The sequence below is a fragment of the Gymnogyps californianus genome, chromosome 5 (assembly GCF_018139145.2).
Source record: "Gymnogyps californianus isolate 813 chromosome 5, ASM1813914v2, whole genome shotgun sequence".
Classification (NCBI taxonomy): Eukaryota; Metazoa; Chordata; class Aves; order Accipitriformes; family Cathartidae; genus Gymnogyps; species Gymnogyps californianus.
The window spans coordinates 40,923,695-40,940,067 of NC_059475.1; the positions used below are offsets into that span (position 1 = coordinate 40,923,695).

The 16,373-nt window shown below is 34.1% G+C and overlaps 1 protein-coding gene across 2 annotated transcripts in view; it reads right to left on the reverse strand.

Moving 5' to 3' along the window:
- STRN3 (striatin 3) overlaps window positions 1-16,373 on the reverse strand; it is a 67,552-nt gene that overhangs the window by 17,518 nt on the left and 33,661 nt on the right. Inside the window, exons 8-10 of one of the 2 annotated variants that reach the window (XM_050898433.1) lie at window positions 12,801-12,911; window positions 6,225-6,365; window positions 373-506 (exon numbers count right to left, since the gene is read on the reverse strand). In XM_050898433.1, the coding sequence (XP_050754390.1) occupies window positions 373-506; window positions 6,225-6,365; window positions 12,801-12,911 (386 nt within the window). The remainder of the gene's footprint in view (window positions 1-372; window positions 507-6,224; window positions 6,366-12,800; window positions 12,912-16,373) is intronic. The other variant, XM_050898434.1, reaches the window with a different exon arrangement.

Below are 16,373 nucleotides of genomic sequence, written 5' to 3' on the forward strand. Positions count from 1 at the left end.
CCAAAGTAGTAAGTTAATATCAATATTTGTGTTTTATGTCTTGTCAATACTCCATATCAATGTATAATTGCCATTTTTGTTCAAACAAATTCACGTTAAGACATCAATCTGTATTTTATGTCATAACACATTCCCCCAGTGACAAAATCTGAATTAAATTATTTAAGTAGAAAACAAACAAGTCATCTCACTTAATTTTGATTACCCAAATTACTTAGCCCATTCACAGGGTGCTCCGTCCTCCTCCCAAGTAATAGTTTTTGCTAATGAAACCTCTGTTCTCTACATCTGTAATGTTCAGGGTGGGGGAGAGGGGACTCAACTATTATTGATGAAACTGTATAAAGAATTTTAAAATAAAATTGCACTTACATCATAACTATAGTCTGCATCATTTGTTACTGTCAAGTCTGCAAGGTCTCCAAGGCCCAGTACACTTAACAACACATCATCAGAACCCATAATAAATGACTTGCCTCCTCCAGGTGGAAACGTTATTGGCTCAGCTACAAAGAACAAAACAGTTTCTTTAAGTCTCAATGTAATAATTCAAACTGATGAAAAACTGCATTATTCATCACTTAAAAGCAAAGCAGAGTTTAAAACTGAACTTGTATGCACTACATACTGCCCCAGCTAAAAAAAGAGCATGAAGACACACACGCACGTGCAAACACACACACACACACATTAAATACACAATTCTTATATCATGCTTCATCATTTGATTTCAACTTACTTTACAGAGGTGTTCAATACTACTGACAAGTGACTTGACTGATATTACTTTACATTGCAATATCAAATGTACATCCCAGGTCTCCAAATTCTAAGCTAAATATTTCATTCACTACACCATGCTACCTGCCTTCTATCCATTTGCAAAGTCTCTGTGCTTTATACTAGTCAAATATCTCTACTTGCATGTATAAGTATTTTTCATCTCTCAGGCTAAAGACCTCCTGCAAAACATCTCTTCTATTTTGATTTTTTCAGATGATTAAAAAAATGAAAACATCTGTTATTCATGAATTCCCTCTCTTAGTTTCTCAGCATGATACTGGATTCTAATTTAAAATACACTCAACTGATATTTATCTTAGCTAGCTGTGCCTTCCCCAAATTAAAATTTAACATTTCTGTTAATTATCATTTAGAATGAATACAAATTACATATAACCATTCATTCTGAATTCACATCTGAATAATAAAGTTTCAACTATTCACCCATATTCTTTACACTCTTCAACAATTCTGTATATCTCCTTCCACCCACAAATACCAATTTAGCAGTAGGGAATAGGAATAAAGGCTTAAACATTGTAATACTTTAGCATATTTTAGAAGCTGCTTTTACTTATCAGTATTCCTTTCTGTGCAAACATTGGGACACTTGTTAGGTAGAGTACTTAAACTTCAGCTATGTGTGAACTTTAGCTAAGTGCAAACATCCAGAAAATATGTTAAATTGTATTTGACATCTTTAAAAATTAAACTTGCCCGACTTTTGGATTTCATTGATTTGGCAGAGTGTTATGGTCTCACTTTAATGCCACCCCTTGTTTCTAATCCTCTCAGAAAAACCTTGAAACTCAGAGAAAATAAAGCTTCCAGATCTGAAAAACATCCATATCCTGTTTTTTGTCTTACAAAAACAGTTCCAAACAAGAGGACTAATAATCAACACATTCCAGTCTTGAACATGTATCTTTATTATTCTGTACTGCCACTATTTGAATGGTAACCTAGTTATGTTCCACTCCAGCTGAAGAAAAGTAACTTAAGACCAGATGTGAAGTTACAGATGCCCGGCATCATTGCTATGGCCAGCCCAGCTAGATTAAAAAAAAAAAAAAAAATCACTTCTCAAGAATAAAACAAGTTCTAATGCTTGAGAACTACTGTACTATTAAAAAACGTAACCTTATGAGCACAGGCAACACAACTGCATGTGAGAATCTAAGAATATAATCTATGTAAGAATAAAGACTGCCGTTCCTACAACTGCATAAAAAGAGCAAATAGTATTCTAACTATGCACAATCACCTCTTTTTAAAACATTCACAATCCATACAAAGGTCTTGACTCATCAGAATGCTAACAGCCCAAAATAGCTTACCATGCCCTTATATGAATAAGCTTTTCATTTCTGTTAGTATTTTACTAAAACTCTCAATTTGACAGTCTATTCCAAACCACTCATATTTCAGAAAAAGCCATATTCCTAGAAAACACCTAATTATTTTCCGTGTTCCCACTTACTTCCCTTATTATTGGGTTTTGGGCTTTTTTTGGGGGGGGGGGGGGGGGGGGGGGGGGGGGGGGGGGGGGGGGGGGGGGGGGGGTGTGAAGGCGTATCCAGTCATCCATGCTTATTAGGTGAGATCTGAATTTCTAAGGATTGATTTCTTAGTGAAAGTATCTGAGCTGAGTATAAAAGGAGATACAAACAATACTTTATATGAAGCAAGAAATAAAATAACATCACAAACATTCTTCTGGGCCAACCTAAATTGTGAAATCCTCAAATGAATAACAATTAGCCCCTCAATTACTTCAGAGACCAAGTTTTTCTTGGTTCTTTTCTGACAGAAAAAAAAGTGGGCGAAAAAAATGATAAAGGCAACAAAAGAAACAGAGGGGGGGTTAGGTTGGGGTTTTTGTTGTTGTTGGTTGGTTGGTTTCGTGGTGGTTTTTTTTTTCCTTTTCTTTTTGACTCCCACAAAAAGACCCCAATACTTTTATTTGGAATTTCCAAAACTGACTCGCCTCTACTGTCTTGACAAAGTCCCAGCCTCCCAAACACAAGTATCCATTTACAGGCCAAACCTCCCAAGTCATTATAGAACAGAGCTGCTGATCACTGGGGAAAGGAGGCAATATGCTCATTTTAAACTTGAGGACACTTCCCATCCCTGTTGTGGTGCTGTGACTCCTATTTGATCTTTAGGACAGGCCCACAAGGTTCAAACAAGCCCCTGAACTTGTCATACTAATTCTTTGTGAAATGAATGTCATCTGTCCTTAGCAGATCAACTTTCATATGCTTTATACTAAAAATGAAGCACTACCACAGAAAAATACTACCACATTAAGAGTCTATATTATAAATTTATCAAGCTTTATTTGCATCAGAGGTGAATATCCCCTTATTTAAAGCTTCAAAATTAATGCTATCCAAAATCTAGAAGTGTATTTCTCAATACTAAAGTTGCCAGTATGTATGTATAGTGTTGTGTAACTATATTTTATTTGCGCATTTTATTATTTTAAAATTACATACTCAAAGAAGTTTAAAAAATGGTTGCAAGCTGTTTTTATAAAAATAAAAGGCAGAAAAGTAATACAATGAAAGATGCATGATGTTACAGCTACTAAAAACAGACCCACAACTCCGCATATCAAAAACAATGCATCAACAGATACATGCAAATGATAAAGCTAAATAACTTATTGAATGCTTTACATCTTTAAAAAAAAATTCAAGTGTTTTTCTAACACATGCAGTACAATATTATCCTCATAGCATAATATACGTGTTTAACTGAGTTTGCAATCAATAAATATCAAATAAAAATGTGATAGTACAAGTTTCTTTGTAGGTGAAACTAGGTGAAAAAAATGCAATGATTAAGTATTTGCTTGGCCAATCCTAACCAGCACTTCTTACCCTCAAGTTCTTGATATCATACATAATTAAGTCAAAATCAAGCAGTAATATTTGTACAGACTGAAACTGCTTTAATCTCTAATCAGATATGTATGTTCATATATGCTGTTGTCTAGTATACAACAGGGACATCTTAATCTTGTTTTCCAGAAAGTTAATACGTGGTACACCAAAAGCAGCAGTTAATGCCTGAGCAATTAGCTGTTACTGCTATTTTTTTGTCAATCTATAGACTGACACCCCCACAATCTACAGATATTAGAAAAGAAAACTCGTGAAAATAATAATTCTCTGTACAATACATTGGATGGAGAATCATGCTGCAGTTGATTCTGTTTCTGAAAGTCATGCAATATGGTAAAATCGAAACCCCAATTTCTTATAGCCGAAATTATAAAGTGTAATTATGGCATAACAATTTTCTTGTCATATTTAACCAGGTACTTGAGAGTGTGGAAAAAACCCAAACAAACCAAACCCCACAGTTTTAGAGGTATAAAAGATATATTCCCAGCCAATTAGATCCATAGTTTACCTTCCTCCCTGAATCCCCTCCTCCCCTCAAGAAAAAAAGAAAAAAGTGAGCTTAATAACACTGTATTCTCTATACAAAAACAAAATTATCAACCACTACCTCAGAACTGTAACACTTCAGAGTGTAGCATAAACCTTCCGTACAGTCACAAGAACATTACGGCTCAGTAACATTATGGTTAGCATGTCCCAGCAAGAAAGCCTAAAGTTGTCTGCAAAAAACTTAGCTTTTAAAACACAGCTGAATAAATAATTGAGCAAAATCTGCATTTGGCCGTGTTAAGAAAAGAGAGACCTAGAAGGAATTCAAAGACAACACTAAGCTTGTTTGCTTGCAGCTTTGCACCATACCGTACAGACAAAAACTCAAAAAGCCACGTAGTATTCAGTACAGAATTTCTGATAAAACAGCAAAATCTACACTCTAATATTCAAGTTTAAAAGTTATGCAGAAACCACAATTAGCAGGTATGATGGTAGAGATATTCACACTACTACGCTTAATGAATAGAGCCCAAATTACACTGATAAACTGAAAACATATGAACACATTAAATAGCATGAAAATACAATCCTGAAGGCACAGTTTATTTGAAAATAGTGTGGACAATCTTTATTTGAAGTGTAGCACAGTGTGTGTGCTACAGGAACCAGGCAATAAAAGTCAGTCCCTATCAAATTCAAATTTAGCATCTATTTCTTCAGAAAGATTGTTTTGTCCAATATTATTTTAGATGTAAAGTCTCTAAAAGAGACAACAGCTATATGGCCTGTCCTTTACAATGAACATCTATGTTCCTTTGCACAACATGTATGGTCTAAGAAAAATAGCCTAAGACAGATTGAGGGAACTGTAACTGTAGGGCCACATGCCCTTAATACCTTAACAAGGCTAAAAGGCAACCTAAAGCATGTAAATACTAAACCTAAATACAACCTAAATGTATGTCCACAAGTTTTAGCAAGTGGAACTTCACCAGCAGGTTTTTAAATTGCACTCCACAGGTGAATTTGATACTTGATATATCTTTAAGTTGTAAATAAGAACAAAGATGAAAATGAAGGCTGTAAAAGGTGGGAAGACAAACACTTTTGTAAAATAATAGTTTGGGAGAGCAACAAAAAAACGTCCCTGCAAAATTTCTATTTTTCTGCTTGCCTGGTGACAAGCATTTGTGGGGGCAGGGGTGAAGGAAGAATAGGAGAACCAACAGATTATCAGGATCAGTAACAACGAAAATTCTTTCCACTTCTGGTATAGCTGATACCATGCCAGGGCTTATGGGTCAAAGATCATCATAAAGGAGCCAAATCTGAATTCAGCTGAGTATTTTGAATGAGTATGTTCTGAGTAGAGGACAGAATTTACATAATGGTATTCTAATCTCAAAGTTAATACAAGGAGAATCATTCCTTTAAAACAAAAAACTTAAAGCTGAATACAAGATTTTGGACTATTTAGATAATAGTTTGCCATTAACTTCCATTGCCTAAAATAATCCTGAAATTAAAACCAATGCTTTGTAAATAAATAAATAGTGTCTTTGTACACTTGTGTATATAGACCAAGAGAATTTTAAAGACGACAACACTGAACTTTAGGAAAAGAGACAAATTAGTCTCGTAACTTAAATAACCACTTTTAAATTTCACTTTAAAATGCAAACTGTGTATCAAATGTTAATACTTACCTTTTTTCCCCTCAATCAGTAATACCCTATTTGTAAAAGCTTTTGCTAACAGTAGGGGTCTGCAAACAGGGATTTAATAATGAATAGTTTCAGAACACACTGCTGTACATAAAGTTGTTTAAAAATACTTATGAAATAATGGTGAGTTACGATAACCCACAGAAACTCAAGCCATATTCTCGTAAAACCATTTGGGAAGAATTGCAAATAAAATAATAATGTGGCAATCTGCAATTGCATTAAACTTTATAGAGGGGACAGTAACCTACAGCGTGTGCTTTCTAAAAGAAATCTCCTGAAATATAGTAAGTAGCTGAATTTTTTGTACCTTCCTCTGCTCTTGCACCTTCATGATCAGTCATTCTAGAAGAGGGTGACCTAGATTGATTAATGATTCCTGAAGGGATGTGGGATATCTCATCATCGCCCAGATCTGCTATCATGTCGTGAAGTTTTGTCCTGTTGACTCCTGTAAATTAACGTCAGCAGCAAAGATTCATTTGATTGCTACCGCTTGACTTGACTGAAGTCTAAAAATCCATTACACTAATTAAACAAGAATAATTACTGATGGGACCTCCTTAAAATAAATACAATGCTTTGCTTTTGTCTTTGTATATTAATAAAATCGATCTTTCGGAAATCAAAAGGAGGAGTTAATACATCAAATCTGAAAACTACATGCAAACAGTTTTAATTCACTAACTCGAAGAATAACTCCTTTGTGTTCTGTAGATCTATTCTACAATTTCCTGTAGGAAAGAAAAAAAAATCATCTTACAGCCCTACTGAGAAGTCAAGTCAAATATTAAAAGAACATAAACTATTAAACAAAATACATATGAATTAAACATTTGCTAGTATTACACAACTTTTACTATACTAAACAATTTAACACTGAAAAACAGAGTGCAAATAAAAAATAAGCTTAAAAATGAGGGAAAAAGTACAGACAACTCATAATGGGGTGCAACGAACAATTAACTTTCCCTGCTTTTGAATGGTATTTAAATTGTATAAGGTGTTTACTAAACACAAGAGCAAGAATGCTTCCACCACTGTATGAAACTGCAGATGTATATTACCCTTATACAAGCATGCCCCTAGAAATAAAGCATACCGAATTATATGTGCATTAAATTAATGATGTAGACACTAGCAAACAAGAATAGTATGTTATAATTTAAATTTTTTTTAATTAATAAATCATTCGTGCTTCCACCTTACAGCTTGCATGTCAAAAAGTCAAGCTTCAATCATAAAGTGAAATTTCAGTGACAGAATCTCTTTAAAGAAAACAATCCACAATGATGCAAGACATAACCAGCTTTTAATAGATAAAAGAGTCCTTCCTGGGACTGCAGGCAGTTATATTGTAGAACATTTAAAATAAAAAACCCACCACCCCGGAAACAATTTCTTATACTCTTGAGGTGACACGTACCACTTTTATTAAAAAGAAAATCAAAACTAAAACAAAGCCTTTATTCTCAAAAAAGGTAAACACTATAATTATAGATGACTTATCAAAAGCAGAACTATTCGTTTAAACAGTTAAACACTAAACCACACTCTTTCAAATAATATCTGATCATTTAAATTTTTAGATCTTACTGACAAAAAATGGTTAAAATTGATGTGTTCAAAAATAAGTATCCATCAATAACTGAATTCTCTGGAGATAACGGAGAATTCTCTGGAGGAAGGGATGACAATGAAAAATGTTTCTGGAAGTAGAGTCGTAGCAAAAGTATACCACGCATACCCCAAGAGGGATGCTATATAACTATTCTCATTAATACTTGCAAAACACTTTTGTTTTGCCAAATAATATAGAACTCCTATACTTTTCTTTTTGGTGCTTTTGATATTTTTCTTTCTTTCACGGAACACTTAGTATTCCAATTAAATCTAAGAAGGCTGCTACCCAGAAGTTGTTTGAGAATAAAAATGGCTTCCAAAAGTTTCCCTTATGCAACAGAACAGATTTCTTGAGTGGTTAAGTTTCATTTCACTCTCACGTAGAAGTGAGTCTAGAAACCTGTGATCTCAGCTAATGAAGTTAAGTGTAAAATAATAAAAATGAGGAATGTCTCTTTTGCACCAGCACTTTTTTTTCTAATAATTACTAGACTGATAGGATTTCATTTCAAAGCTACAATACTTAATTGCAGTCAGCAGGTGAGATCTCATATAAAACAAGTCATTCTTAAAATGGCCAGGTCTCTACCCATACACACCACAAAGCTTGCTTTTGTCTTTATTCCAGTTGGCCTTCAGCCAGCCACCTACAGTGACCAGCAGCAGATACATTCTTGAAGATATAGAGCAATCAATAAATGACATGATAAAAGTCGTGACTGGTACCCTAAACTGTCTACTTTAACATACCCTTTGCTTTCCAGAAGAAAACCCATTTGTCTTCTCCATGTCGATACGCATGAACTGTTCAACACATGGATAGAAAATGCCAAAAATGGCTATAAACTCTAACTCACGTCCAAACTGAAAGCATCTTTTGGAGGTGCTTTCACACCAAACATAGGGGCATGAGAAGTTTGTCTTGGAGCACACTCGCAAGTAACTACAAGTAGCCCCCCTGCTCTGCTACCTTGAACCATTCAGTCATTTAGTATGTCACTGATTAGGGGACTGGTCAGCCTTGCCTTTTAATGTTTTGCAGTATGTTCAGTCATTTCTTGTCCTTCAGGCATAACCTCAGAACAGCCCTCAATCCATCACACAATACAGAGAGAAACTTCTCTCTGAAGTTCACAAAAGAGCAGCTGCTGTTCCCAACAACTTCTCTGTATTTCATGCTGAAAACTGTCAATATTCAAGATTGTGCCACCACCACAGAAGACTGTGCAGATTCCTGCTTTCAAGTAAGTGCAAGTGTACCTTCATATAATTGTTGAAGTATTTTAAATGTTACAAAGAGATTTTTAAGGATAAGAATGTGCTGTCTCTGCATAAGCAGCTATGTTCAAGGCACAAACTGGATGACTGTGTTTTATCCTCAAGAAAAGACCAGAACAACCACCAAAAAAAAAAAAAAAAAAAAAAAAAAAAAATCAATAAACATGAACCTGTTATGAACAAAAGCAAAACATCTACAATCCTCTCTCAGTGTATCCTCCTTCAGAGATCAAAAGTGAAAAAGGTAACTGAATATTCAGTGCTGAAAAGTTGTAGTCTGAGAAGCCATAAGCAAACTTCTATTAGCTCCAAGATATAATAGCCCAAGTCTGAATATAACACAGGGATCTTTCTATATCAACAGGTGGTGGTAATGAAGATGGTAAAATCCAAATCTGTTCTCATGCCTATCCACTATTATACGGTATTTCCAGAAATCAAGGCTAGCAAAGTGAATGGGACAGATACTGTTTCATAAATACAGAACAATTAGATTGAGGGAAAAGAGCAGGAAAGTAAAAAATGAGAAAAGTTCCAAGGAAACTAAGGAAAATCAGTAAAAGGCTCTTCATTTTAACAGTGGTGTACACATACAATTTAAGGTGTGAAAACTGTTTTTCAGATTGCTGAGAACACATTACGCTGACCTGATAGTATGAAATGAGATATGCATCATCTCCACTATTACGTTCTGAAAATGTGACAGACTACATCTGAAAAACAGTCATCCTCTGATTTACCTGCCAAAACTGATCTTATCAAACTTGAGCAAGAAACTGGCCTTAAATTCACCATACTACCGTAAAAGGTAAGCCTGGTTTTGTAAAACTCAAACGTAACTCCTTATCTATTTATCACAATGAAGTCCAGAATAGGTTGTAGTTGGTTTGTGGTTTTGTTTTCTTTTTTTTTTTTAATACAAGAACTCTTCAATAAACTGGTTTTGGGTTATTTTACAGCTGATATTATAAAGACAATTAAAGTGTGGGGTGGTTTGGTTTTTTTTTTTTAAAGATCTTTTCTTAAGGAGGTAGTATTTCCATATAACATGGTGACTATCATGTCAGAAAAAAAACCCCAAAAAACAACAAAAAAGAGTAAGTATTACATTATGAAAACATGTGCTGACAGAGGATGACCTAAATTAAGGTGTTCCACCCAAAAGAAAACACATGAATGCAGACTACAGAAGTATCAAAATAGAATCAAATCTACTTCTGTTCACTTATTTATCTCTACATTTGGAATGAAAGTTACCATACCTTGGCCAGGGCTATGAAGACCCTGTTATGAAGACAACAGCCTAAATGCAGATTACGGTAGTTACCAAATGCATATCCAACAAAAGAACCCGTTAGAATGTCTGCCCTATTATGCTGTCATCAAAGTATTGCAAGAGGTGATAGTCAATGCACGTTTATTTGATCTTTACGATGATACATATACTGCCATGCAGATAAGTTCTGATACTGCTCAAAATAAATTCTGATAAAAGTCTGACAATATACTGAAGAGCAAAGGAAGAGATGAATATTCAGAATGAAGTTCACAAATGATCAGACATGACAAGCAGGAATAAAGAAGGCCTTCAACATTATTTTCAGTCTCAGTATGTTAAAAAAGCTGAGGAAAAAAAGTCTACAAATTAAATAAACAGAATTTAAATAAACCTGCCCAACCTTAAATGCGTACTTTTACTGTGTGTGGAGTTGTCTCATTCAATTAGCTTAGTGATTTAGAGGCCAGTTTTTAATCAGAAACTATCACCATGAACATGGCCCAAGTGCAGAATCCCACAAACCACCCTGTGAGACTACCTATATGAGCTCAGGGTTTCCCAAAGGAGGATTTAAACTTAAAATCCAAAACACTAAACAGTGACTTATATGACCTCACAGCATTGTGACACACAGTTGTCTCCTAAATATTCTTTTATGTGAACGTAAGCAGGTTTCAAAATTACTTTAGATGAAGAAAATACTCCTTTAAGTTTGATAGTGGAACACACATTGTCAAATGACAATATACGTCAAATAATAATTGATGGCCAGTATGTCACGCCATTCATGGGTACAAAACTTAATGTTATACCATTTGCAGCAACTGCAGGGAAGCGGACAGGAAGGAAAGTTTTGATAATAACGTTGCAAAGTTTTAAATTTTGCAACTGGACATTTCAGATAGAGTAATTACCATTTTTAAATGATGGTCACAACCAATTTAGTTGGCATTGTAGACCGTTAAAATGCCAATTTTTGACAAAGTAGTTATTTTTTGATGGGTGAGAATTATGTTCCTCTTCTGGAAATTTTAAGATTTACAGATGGAAAAACAAAAAGATGATAGAAATTCTTGATTGCATAGCAGCCAAGGAAGCAAGAAGTGCAGGGAAGATAAATCCTTTCTAGACAAGCCAAAATAATGCCACTAAAACAAATCTGGAGGCCGGAGAAAAGTTTTTCATACAATTTATACTCCTAGAACAACACTACTCGTCCCCATTTTACAGCTGCTTACCTTGCACAAGCCAGAAAGTAGAAACTTACTGGTGTGGTGGGTATGAAAAGATTAGAAGCAAAACAAAGGTATGGTTTCAGGAACTTTCTGTATGTGATAACCTAAAGGCACAATTTTTGAGACAGAAATATAAAAATCCCCTAAATAATTACTTTTTTCACCAGAATTCAAAACATTTGCTGTTATTTTGCAGCCACTGTGCTTCCAAAGGTCTAAAATGCAAAGTTTAGTAAGAAAATGTCAAATAAGAGAAGCCCATTTTAGTATTAAAAGGAGGTTTCTAACCCTACAAAATACTCCATGTGAATTTGGTGTCAATTGCTGATTTACATATTATATAAAGATACCATTAGCCTCCAGATTACTACTGTAAGTTCCAATCAAACCGAAGACTAGGTAAAAACCTTTACTTCAAAGATTTTATATTTGTCTGTGTGTGTATATGTGCAAATCATGCAAAATTGCTGAAAAAACAATCAACATGCGCTAACTGAATTTTAATTTGTTAGATGTTACAAAGTAAATTCAAATCTTAATAATCACAGAATTCTTCATGAAGTGTTATATTTTAATTATCACTTTAGTTAGTACATATTCACAAAATTTTTCAAATTGAGGAAAAAAATATTTTTTACTAAATACCACCAGAAACTGTTATAATATACTTTCAAAATAAAAATGCGGCAATCAAGGGAGCTTCTCTAGAGTGACATCGATTTAATAACACTTTGTCCACTAAGAGCTTTGTATAGTTGATGACCTAAGTTACAAAAGCACTTTTACCAGGTACTTCAATATTGAAGTTTGGTTTAACTTGCATAGTTCAAACAGGTCAACTGGACTGAAAACTCTTAAAGAGTAAAGAGGTATCAATCAAAATGTGGTAACTGCACAGAAAAGTGAAGGGCACCATAAAAGATTACATCCTAAACAAAGCCACAAAAAAAGTTCGTATTTAGATTACAGGCATTTTTTTATTCTCATTGCCTTAGATTGTAAAAATAATTACAAGCCCATAAATAGCAATTATAGCTTGATTCAAGCTCATGTTAAAAAAAAAAACAAAAAACAAACCACCAAAAACAAAACACCCCCCCAACAGTACCACAGTATTATACTTTAAGAAGCAGATAAAGTTTAAATCTTTCAGAAAACTTCTCAGAGTAGGAATATCCTCAAAATGTAAGTTGTTCATTATTTTTATACTTACATTTCAAAGCATTTAGCTCTCTTTACTTATTTAACCTTAAATTTTTATGTGTTTTCAACATTTCTCATCTAGGAAACAGCTGTCAAAGATTTTTACATATTCACATTCAGCAGGTAGAAAGTTAAAGTTGGTTGCCCCCGTTACAGAAAATGATGCTTAATGAAAAACAAAAACAAAAACAGAACTTGTGAGAAAAAATGTCTTCTATATAGATAGGCAAAAAAGCGTTGCATTACAAGATTCAGAATCTGCACTTACTCTTTACCCCTTTCTTCCCCTTTCGTTCCTTCTTGTACTGTTCCTTCAGTTTACTTATTAGTCCCTGGTCTACATCCCAAACCTCAGCAGTTGGGGACAGGTCATCTTTGTCTACATGCAGCATATTATTAAAAGAAAAAAAATCAGCAATTGGCAATGCAAGCTGTTGGCGATTTACTATCATAGCTGTATAAGAGCATTAATAGAAGTTCTTAATAAATCTTTACTTTAAAGGTGCAGTCTCAGTTTTAAGTTTACAAAATACTAAGTCTCATTTCATACAGTTTTCCAAGGCACTGTATAATATCAGTTACATATTTGAAAATTGTATGTTAATTTGTTACTAAGGAGCAAACAAATTAAGCTTCATAAGTAACTGTTTATGTTAGATACTTCAAAATACACAAAAATTCATTGGTGTTCAGAAATGATTACTGCATCTTTAGAAAGACAGTGTTAAGAAATTATTCAGCCAGTGTTGAATAAGCAAATAAAAGTATTCATGCTACATCTTTCATGAAAATGCAAGCTGAGTAAGTCAGTGCCAGTTTATTCATGAAGACCACCATGCATCCTCTCACACTCATTCTACATGCACCTTCGTCCTACATATAACCAGAGAAACAAGTCTATAAATACAGCTTTTTACAGAAAGATCAACAAAATTAATTTGCATAGGTGAATAAATTGACATTGCACTGCATTCCATCAATTAAATTATAATTAGCAGAAATACAACATTCCATAGTAGTTTCAGAAGACATGTCTTTTTCTGTTTGACAAATATAGCAGAGTTAATTATTCTCCAAGAAAAGTCAAGTCTCCACTTTTCTAAACTATCCATCTCAAACATTTCTGGAAACATTGAATTAATAAAAGGATAAACTTGTTTCTAAGACAAGGTAAATCTAAAATTTGCAGAAGCGCTTTTGCTAGACAACTAGGCAGCAACCATACTTGGTTTGTGTGCCAGTTAAGCTTATGCTCACAAATTCTTTAGGCATTAAATAATAAAAGTAATTTCCTCAGTTCCCAACTTCTAATCATGCCTACGATATCAGTGTTTCCATAAAACAGTGATTTTTGAAATTATAACCATTACAGTCATAAAAGTGCACAAGAGGAGCCATACACAGCAGAAACAAACACGCACTTAGGATGCAAACCAGTAGGAGTTATTCCAAGTACATGTTTCATGACAAAACATGACAACGAATGAGAAGATATCCTAGGATATTAATGCATCTACCATCATTCAAATAGGGCTGATGAATGACAAAGAGGAACAATCTTGATCAAAGAAGTGGAATATAGAAATGGCAAGGGTGGCGAAGGCATGAAACGGGCAGCATAATGGCAAAGTCCCCTGAGCTGTCCACAAAGAACTGTCGAGAAGGGAGCAGAACAATGACATCCTACACCAAACTGCAGCTACAACTACCAAACTGCAAACACAAAGACCTCAATCTTTATGATTGCAGGGCCAAAACATTGACAGAGAAGAACAGTGATTAGTCAGGAAATACAAGAGGCACAGAAAGATAAGTCAGAGCATACGCTCCACCAAAAGAGGAAGGAAATTACGAGAAACAACAAAAAAACCCCCTAAAATCCAATGAAAAGAAATTCAGTTAAGAACAAATTAAAATTTAAGGGGAAAAAAAAAAGAAGATATCCAAAGCACCATTAATAAAGGGAAAATAATCAGCTAGGTTGCAGCATTGCAGAGCAAGATTCAGGAATTAAACTGAACCAGAAGCTGACCATACATAACAACAGCAATGTAATGCTGTTGTAAAAATAAATAAATAAATTTTAAAAATTGCCACAACAAAACTGTTATTCTGGTATGTTTTAAAAGGTGTGGTGTATGAAACCAGGAGTAGTCCACATAATTCAGTGATGGTGATGACAAAATTGAAGTAACACGTCCAGTCTGTGTTCTAGACTAGAAGTTTAGAAAATGTCTGTAGATTGCAAAACAAACAGGGCATTAAATACCAAGACAAAGAATTTGAAGGAACTGGGCTCATTCAGTCAACAGAAAACAGGAAAAACGTAAGCCTGCAAACATAAATACTCAAAAACAATGCTATCGGCTGCTGAAATGTAGGTCATAAATAGAAAACTAGATAAAACACTAACTCTGATTAACCAGAGAGGCTGTGAAATTAATTTCAATGAAGATTTTTAGGAAAACCCAGCAGTCTTTCTCTCAGATATGCCTAGATATACTTAGCTATTTCAGAACAGAGCCATGTAACTAGAAGACCTCCGTAACTCCCCCCAGTAGTGAACTTCCTCGAATTGCCTGCAGTGTTTATAACCCACACTAAACTGACATCAGGACAGTGCAGAGGATCCAGGATGTCCACTAGCCAATATCATTTAGTGGAGAAAGGAATTTTTTTTTTTTTTTTTTTTTTAATTTTATTTAAAAGATGACCCAAGAGACTCTGAATTCCAGTCACACTCTGCCACCCAGAATTCTGGGCACAGTCAGTCCTTCTCTGATTCATGGTCCATCTGTAAACAGAACTTTTGTGTTTCATGGAGAGGAGAAATTCAGTGATGAACACGTAGTTAGTCATCGAAATCATAAGCAGAATAAAAAGACTACATAATATGTAACATCTGTAATATGTAACATAATATGTAACAATATTATTTATTCCTGTTTGCTTAAGCAAACAGAAGTTCTACATGCATCCTTTTCTTGAAGATACTGTATCACCACAAGGCATTTATCAATTTTTTAATCTAAAAAATGTACATTCATTTTTTAATGTGCTGCATACTTTAATTCTTTATTTAACACTGTTTGAATTTGCTCATCTTTCACTATTTTGAAGATAAGCTGTTCCTAAGTAAAACATGTCACATGACAGGACACTTTAAATCACAATGTTTGAAAATAATTTAAGACTCAAAGTATATTATATGAGGCAGTTACAAAAAAAGAATGTGTTCATAAAAAGCTGTATTATAGGAAGGGAAAAAAAAAAAAGGCAACTCAAACTTCCACACTCAATGGCTGGTTTGTAGAGGTCTCCAAGAGCAAAAATGTAACTATCAAATTTGGCAATGAAATATTTTAGCGTATCTGAAGTTAGACCTATAGATCATACTTTGATGATTAAGTATTGAAAGTAATAATAAAGCAAGACTAAGCAATAGGTTTAGAGTCTAAACATCAGAAGTTTGGTTTCCAGATACTAAATAAAAGCATTATAAAGAAATACACATGTAAACATTTACATTTTTTCAGAGTCTAAATCTTTGCAAGAGTAAGAAGTGATAGAAGGATGCCAATGACAGGAAAACTAAAACAAGAAGAAAAAAAGCTGAGAAGAAAACAGAACAGAGCAACTATTTACATTATGAAGAAAAATATGAATTTTAACTTAAATACCAAGTTGATGGTTGATGCATTTGTTTAGGAAGTAATGGCAAGTATTCATTTAAATGAAGTTCCTGCTCAAAAATAAATAAATAAATGGATGGACCTGGAGATTTCAAGTAATCATAGTTTCACAGAGTTCAAAATAATGTGACAGACTAAAATAAATTGGT